At 45.0% G+C, this 7877-nt stretch overlaps 1 protein-coding gene across 1 annotated transcript in view; it reads right to left on the reverse strand.

The window, feature by feature from the left end:
- Positions 1–910: 910 nt before the first annotated feature.
- The window catches only part of BOB1 (HSP20-like chaperones superfamily protein), a 280817-nt gene continuing 273850 nt past the window's right edge, over positions 911–7877 (reverse strand). The window contains exons 4-6 of the mRNA XM_086820239.1: positions 1498–1664; positions 1289–1372; positions 911–1183 (exon numbers count right to left, since the gene is read on the reverse strand). Coding sequence (XP_086676365.1) covers positions 1145–1183; positions 1289–1372; positions 1498–1664 — 290 coding nt within the window. The 3' untranslated portion in view covers positions 911–1144. The remainder of the gene's footprint in view (positions 1184–1288; positions 1373–1497; positions 1665–7877) is intronic.

Consider the following 7877-nt stretch of genomic DNA (forward strand, 5'->3'; position numbering starts at 1 on the left):
TCTTTTAACTTTACTGATGATGCATTGGAATGACGAGACTACAACGGGAGAGATTATCAGCATACAACTTCCTTCAAGAATTCCCATTAAATGGCCAATGAAAGAGCTATTTGCTGAAGATTCTTCTTTACTAGCTACCAATCCTTCTGTAAGTGATACAGGCACTTTTAGAAATGCCTCAAGTTCTGACACCACCTCTTTGGCCTCTAGTTCAGTCAATAATCACAAGACTCAATAATACTCTGTTGAAGGGAGACAGCAACAATTCCTCTGATGCAAAAGTTCATAAATGAAGGATACATTTTTCAGCTACTACGTTTCTACTATATCAACTAAGCAGAGAAGGAACTTGGCCTGACACATTAACTAAACCTAACAAGTTTTAGGGGGTCAATGAAAATATCTGAACACACCTAAAGACGAGAAGATGCATAATGTGCGAGTGCAAGTGCGAGCGAGTGTGCCACTACTCGCCAAGATGAGAGTGGGGCATGCAGGTCATGCCAATGGACAAAAGGACGGCTATCATCATGAAAAAAGGTTGCATTGTTGGAGGCTGGCCCTTAGTCATTTGACCCAATTTCCATGTCCCTCCAATTACAAAACCTTTCATCATAATAAAACATTCCATAAATAGAGGCTGCAAGACGGTAGGTTCACACCAGATAGAACAGTGTGATTGGAAAGAAAGCCCAAGACCACCCTTAGAATTTGATTACTTTGATGCATAGGAAGCTTCACCTTCTCTAGTCAACCAGTTGCTAGAGGGAAAATGAGTTAAAGAAGACACTGGTATCATGGTACCTATGACTGCTGACGATAGGGCATGTGCGTGGCAGAAGCCAGTTCTCAGACAGATTAATCCAAATACTAAATAGCAAAAAATCAAATATACTGCTCAGCAAAATTCCGTTTTAAATAGACCAAAGAGTCTATATAATGTATTCAATCGTGTTGGTTCATTTGTCATAATGTACCAGTTCAGCTATGATTGAAGATATGGTCGCTTGTTCCCACTAACCAAACCTACTTACATCCTGCACATTGTCATCCTTTTTCAAAGCTCCTGTAGCTCTACTAGAGTAAGGCAACCAGCAAAAAAAAACAGAAGGCTGCAAAATCTCCATAGCTTTCCAAAACAATTTCAACAGATTTTTGCCTTGGAAAAGTCCATTTCAGGATGCTGCCAGTGCCCCCCCCCCCCCAAAAAAAAAGGGTTATGGGTGAAAACAATAAATCTACACAAAAAGCTAAGTCGTACGTGGTCGAGGAGGACCAGAAAACATACCTGAGTCATGAACTTCTTCAAGATGTCTTGTTTCTGCTGCTCTTCACTTGTTGGCAATCCCATCGCCTTCTGTCGCTGATCAAACTGAAATATCCACTCATTTGTAAGGGAGGTGAAAGAAACACAAACAAGCAGTCAGCCATAAGGACGTGAAAAATACACAAATAAGCAACCACTTCAGTCTTGCACACATTGTCAAAAACAATTACCATCATTTTTTCAACAGTTTGTCGAGTCTCAGGATCAAGGTCAGAAAGCTTGCTGTTCTCTGGTTCTACTTTCTGTGTGTTGATGGTCGGCTCCCCTTTCACAACACAGTTCCACCATTCCATTTGGTTTGCCTTGGTGAGAAGAATGGACAAAGTCTTACCATCCTCTGCAATCAAGATTTGAGTAGCGGTCATCTCTCTCTCTCTCTCTCTCTCTCTCTCTCTTTTACCTCAGAGACTGATGCTGTCTACACAGATGGGATTTATAGACATCTGTACACAGAGGAGCCAGGGAGACCTTTGGAGGAGTTGACCCATATACTGACAGAGACTTTGCATGATGCAGCGAGAGAGGCATATCCACATACTCAGCCTGGACAGAGACAGCGTTCTAGATGTATGCCCCAGAACAGTTGGTATGATGAGTGCAGAGAGACCAGAGCCCGACTGCAGCGGGAGGTTGCTTTGGGAGTCACTACTCACCGACAGTCACGTATTGCCTTCCGACGCCTTGTGCGAAGGAAGAAGCGGGCCTTCCTTGCTCAGCTAGAGCAGGAATTATACCAGCTGTTCTTGAGCCAGGATTCGAGGGAGGCTTGGCGTCTGTTTCATGAGTTCTCCCCTGCTTTGGCCATCACTTCTACAGAGGTCTGGGGTAGTTATGCAGCATCTCTATATACAGTTCCTGGACAGACACCTTTTCCTGACCCGCCAGCACCATGCCCACAGACATGTACTTTCTTTACCGCAGAGATGGTAAGGAAGGCCATTGATAGGATGAAGACTGGGAGAGCATATGATCATGATGGATTGGTCGCTGAGCACTTTATTCATGCGAGAGACATGCTGGCAGAGCTTCTAGCAGTGATGTTCAATCGTGCTATGTGCGAAGGCTTACCCGAGACTTGGAGTAGGTCCACCATCGTGCCTATCTTCAAGTCAGGGGACCCTATGGAGCTAGGTAATTATCGCACTATTATGATTGGTCACACACTAGCACGATTGTATGCATCCATTCTTGAGCAGCAGTTGAGTAGATGGGCAGAGAGAGTTGGCATTCGAGCAGAGGTACAGGCAGGGTTCAGGAGAGGTTTCTCTACTCTTGACCACATCTTGACTCTACGGGCCATTATTGAGGAGGGCAGGGTCATCTGGATGCTTTACATGAGTTTGCAAATGATAGTGGATTGTCTGTCAACCTTGGCAAAACCAAGGTTATGGTGTTTAACACCACGCCACAGTGGGTTAGGCGATCAGCTTCCACATTTACATATGGGCAAGAGATTGTGGAGTATACAGATGCATATACATATCTTGGGGTAGTATTCAGTGGGCCAGTGTTTTCGATGAGGAGAGCAGCAGAGACTAGATTGACTAGAGCACATGCAGCCCTGGGTGGTTTGGAGAGGATGTGTTCGCAGGTTCAGTTTCAGGAACCTCGAACGAAACTTTGGCTTTTTGACACTCTAGTGACATCAGCTATGCTTTATGGAGTGCAGATATGGGGACCTTCAGTGGGCCATCACAGCGCAGGCGGGTGGAGAGGTATGGAGAGGCCTTTGGTATCTATGATTGCTAGGATTATTAGAGCCAAGGCCGTGGTACCTCATGAGATTATTCGAGCAGAGCCGGCGGCTGCCCCTCTGGTGATTGAGGCTCTTACGAGATCAGTCTCCTACATACATGGCTTGTGGGATCTCCCCCGAGACAGATATGCACGCCTCGCCCTGGAGTCCTTCCGACAGTTAGCTTTGCAGGGAGACACGGCTTGTTGGTATGGACAGATGACATCTTGGTTCCAGGCACATGGTTTTAGCATGGACAGATTGCCTCCCTTCCAGTATTCTCTGGAGGCACCCTCTCTCACTCTCACACGGACAGAGATTACCAGACTCATCCGTCAGGATTTAGTTCAGCTGGACATTAGGAGGACATGGATACAGCCGACTGAGGAGCTGGGCACGAAGATGGCTTTCTACAGAGAGCATTTTCTTCAGCTCACAGCAGATGGTTTTGTGATCAGACCCAGTTACATGGATGTACACTTGTCTCATGCAGTACGATGCGCTATTGGTCAGATTCGCACATCCTCACACCAGCTTGAGATTGAGATTGGCCGATATAGAGGTATACCAGCTGAGGCCAGGATATGCCGAGTATGCCATGGGGAGCCAGAGACAGAGCTGCATTATATATGCCATTGTACTGCATACTATGAGATACGTGGTCGTTTCCACTGTTTATTCAGAGAGGGTTTTGGACCACTTTCCAGAGTCATGGGGTACCAAGACCAGAGGTGTTTGGGATTGTTCTTGCTGGAGCTGCGGAGACATAGAGATAGCCTGCTTAGGCGCACAGAGAGCCAGACTCAGAGGCACATTACAGATTTCTTTAGTCCAGCCATCACTGCGCCAGATGGACCACAGCAGCAGCAAGACATGGATACCGCCCACACCAGGGGTACACTGATTGATCGTGCGACTGAGCTTGGGTGGTTCAGACGCCCACGACTACGGAGGAGGGCATCCCAGCATAGACGGAGGTTGCAACGGCAGATTCGGATTATTCTTGCGAGGCATGCCGGACACCCAGTCAGGGTGTTGACCACAGAGGATATTGAGGAGATCCGCCAGTGTCCGATGCGGCACATATTATGAGATGGAGGCACCTCCATAGTGTACCCCTCCGTCCCGCATGATATTGTATCCCCTCACTATATTCCACTCACCTCCATAGCGTACCCTCCCCTCACTATGTTCCAGTTCCAGTTTCATTTTCTAGGTGCCAGTAGTATCATCTTTATTTTTCATTTTCTGGGTTTTTTTTTATCCAGACATTGTATCAGATCCACCATGATGTAACTTTTGGTCTCATAGGTCATTATGGCCTTTTGAAGACGTTAATATAACATTTCATTTCATTTCTCTCTCTACTTTTTTGCATGCCAGCAAGGAACCAAACTGATAATATTGTAGTGAATATACAGAACAGGCAAGTAGTACTGAAAGGAGCGGCTCCGCACCTATCGATCTAAGGCTAGATGCACACTACTGAATTTCAAGTGGCCTCTTCTGCATCTGTATTCACTCCATACTTGGCCTTCTCGCCTCCTATGATGTGTTTGAATCTTTGTTAAGTTTATCACATGCCATTCCAGCAAGTCTAGAACATATCCAGATATCTCATGATACTCTGATTCAGAATTCAATTGATAACGCTAAAATATAAAATAAATCACACAATAGAAAAGACTTGATTCGGAGTCCATAGTTGCAATGAAACGCGTTGTTTGAAATGAAACATTTCATGAACGTTCCATTCGAATGAAACGCGTTTCATTCAAGTCCAGTTGGATAGCTGTACGATTTAGGCGTTTTTTAATCCAGATAGCCCTTTTTTCCCCCAAAAAAAAACGTCTACCTGCACATATGAAAACGCTTAAAGGAGATCCTGGGTTGCAACAATCAGCCCCTTCCAGCTCCTCCCGCACTTCTCAGCTTCCGTGCCCACCATCTCTCAGGTTGGGGCCAAGGGCCTCCCAAAATCGGAGTGCGGGCAGAGGTCCTAGACAGAAGGAAGCCCGTTCTTCCAACGCTGCTTTGTATAATATTATCTATGGGAGTTTTGAGCAATTGCCATTATCGATGATGGAATCCGGATCTTGATTATTGATGTTGCCAGTTTATTTATGCCAATTGGTCAGTTGGGTGTCCATTGTAATTGGACCACCCAAATTCTTTAGTTTTAACATGTAAACATGTTGTTATGTGTAAATGATGCATGTTTAATATTGTTTTGCAAGGAAGGCAACATATTTTTTTACATATTATAAACTTATATATAAAATTTGGGGCTTGTACTCCCCCCTTTGTATGAAACGTTCTTGAAACGTCTCGGATTTGAAAGAAACGTTACTCAAACATTTATGAAACGCGTTTCAAAAAACCCGTGGCAACTATGATTCGGACTAATGCTGGAGCTATGGATGATGGAACACCCTAACCCTCTCTCACGTAGTAGTTAGGAAACGCGTTTCCTACAGAGAAGGAAATGTGGAAACATTTCCAAAACGTTTCCTTGTAGGAAAGGCGTTTTTTTAAACAACATTTTTAACTTTTTTATTGCCCCAAATCTCACGTCAACATCTATGTGACTCTTTTGATCAACTTTTCTCTGGTTTTCGTGCGCCGCTTTCCCTCATCATCAACATCGAATTCAGCGCCGCCCCAAACTTGCACGTTTCTTCACAAAAATCGCCACTCCTCCCTCAGGTCGCATGCCTACAACCAGGTGTTTTTTTTTATCAAACCAACTTGCTAATTTTGGCCGATTTCGGGCAAGATAGAGATGCTGAAAATTGGGGATTTTCTTCACAGAGACCCCATTAAGCCTCCAACATTTTCTTAGACGCTGCCCAAGGGTCCTAAGCAAGTATACAGCTGATTTTTGTCAATTGAAGTGGTTTGAAAATTGCGGGTTTCTATGAAGGCACGCTCTTTCAACAAAATGCCTTGCACAAGAGGTGATATGTGGACCCATGTGATCGAATCGGCCTCCTACAAGGGTGGAGGTGGTTCCAAATGGAAGTGTAAGTACTGTGGGTTGCAGTCCAATGGCAGCATAGACCGGGTAAAGCCCATTTCATAGGTTTAGCGGCAAAGGATATTAGCCCTTGTCCACTTGTGCCGGATGCTATCAAGGCATCATTACAAGAGTGGAAGAGAGCCAAATTATTAGGCCAAATGAAGCTACCGGCGGAATGAAGATGAGGAGAAAGATGTGGATGTCTCAGTTATAAGTAGTAAAAGTATATCCAAGAAATAGAAGGTTACAAAAGGTAGCTTTGCACCATGGGAAGGACTCCCATCCCCATTAGCAATGCCTTGCAAAAACAAAGTATCAAAGCCAGTCTACAGATGCAGGCAAAGCAAGAGGCCACCCAAGAGCTGACAAAGCTTTTCATACAATGTGCTTTGTCTTTCAATATTGTGCGCACACCGCACGATGGAAAAAGGTCATGAGGGCAATCAGCCGCATATAATGTGAGTGGGAGGGACCCTCTTATGTGGCCTTGCGCACACGAAAGTTCAGAAGGGAGAGACAAGCTGTGGAGATGGAGGTAGAGCCTCCTCAAGGAAACATGGAAACAATATGGATGCACTCTTCTATGTGAAGGATGGTCAGATGTCAAAAAGAGGAATGTTTATAACATCCTCGTCTCATCATGCAAGGTTACAATGTTCTTGCGTGCCATAGATACATACATAGCAGGCACAATGGTGACAGGTGAGTACATCTGGCAACACATTCGAGAGACTGTCATGGAGATAGGGCCACAGAATATAGTGCAGGTGATCACTGATAATGGCTCAAATTGTCTCCATGGAAAGGATGCTTGAGGAGTTTTTTCCTGCCATTCTTTGGACGCCATGTGCTGCTCATAGCTTGGACCTCCTCATCGAGGATGTAGCAAAGATAGGTTGGGTGTCAAACATCTTTCCGACCTCTCGCATGATGGTAAAGTTTGTGACAAAGAGGCGAAGGTGCTTGCTATGTATCGGGCACACAGTGGCTTTGAGCTTCTCAAACCTTCTACCACTAGATTTGCATACACATTCATTGTGGTTGAGAGGCTAGTGAGAGTTTCACCATGGACTCCGGCTTGGGATGATCGTGACAGTCCCAAGGCCGTTGCATTTGTATGCGTTGTCATGAGGGACACTTGGTGGCAAGAGACTGAAGCTCTCATAAAGACCCTTCACCCTATTTATAGTATTCTTCGCATCGCGGACATGGAGGGCAGCACTCTTGGACTCCTATACGAGTTCATAGATAGAATTGGTGAAGCTTTGAACCGCGCCACTGTCTTATCAGCAGAGAGGTATGTTGCATTATGCATGCACTCTTAGTCTCTTAGTCTCTTTGATTCTTCGATCTTGTATAATATCAAGTTTAAGACATTACACATTTCATGGCTGTTTTTTTAGGGTTCAAGACATCTGAGCCGTGTGGAACACACGATGGGATTGGTTTCATAGACCAATCCATGCAATTGCTCACATATTGCATCCTCTTTGGAGAAATAAGGAGCAATACAATAATGAGGAGCTTGAGGATGGACGGCAGCAGTACATCTAGAGATACAAAGGGATGTGGACCAACTAAGGTAGTTGGAGGATGAGCTACTTATTTTCCGAAATGGTAGCTTTAAATTTGGTTCAACGACAACCAAAATGCGGGAGAGACAGCTATAGCTACCTGGCATCAACACCCCTCACTTGGTGAGCCTTGACTCTTGACTCTTGAGTCCTTGCGAGGGGAATTGGAGCACTTAAGCCCTCTTCCACACAAAGAAGAGGAATCGGTTGTCCATTGTTCAA

The sequence above is a fragment of the Cibotium barometz genome, chromosome 26, assembly GCF_041138505.1.
Source record: "Cibotium barometz isolate CiBa-2024 chromosome 26, ASM4113850v1, whole genome shotgun sequence".
Taxonomy (NCBI): Eukaryota; Viridiplantae; Streptophyta; class Polypodiopsida; order Cyatheales; family Cibotiaceae; genus Cibotium; species Cibotium barometz.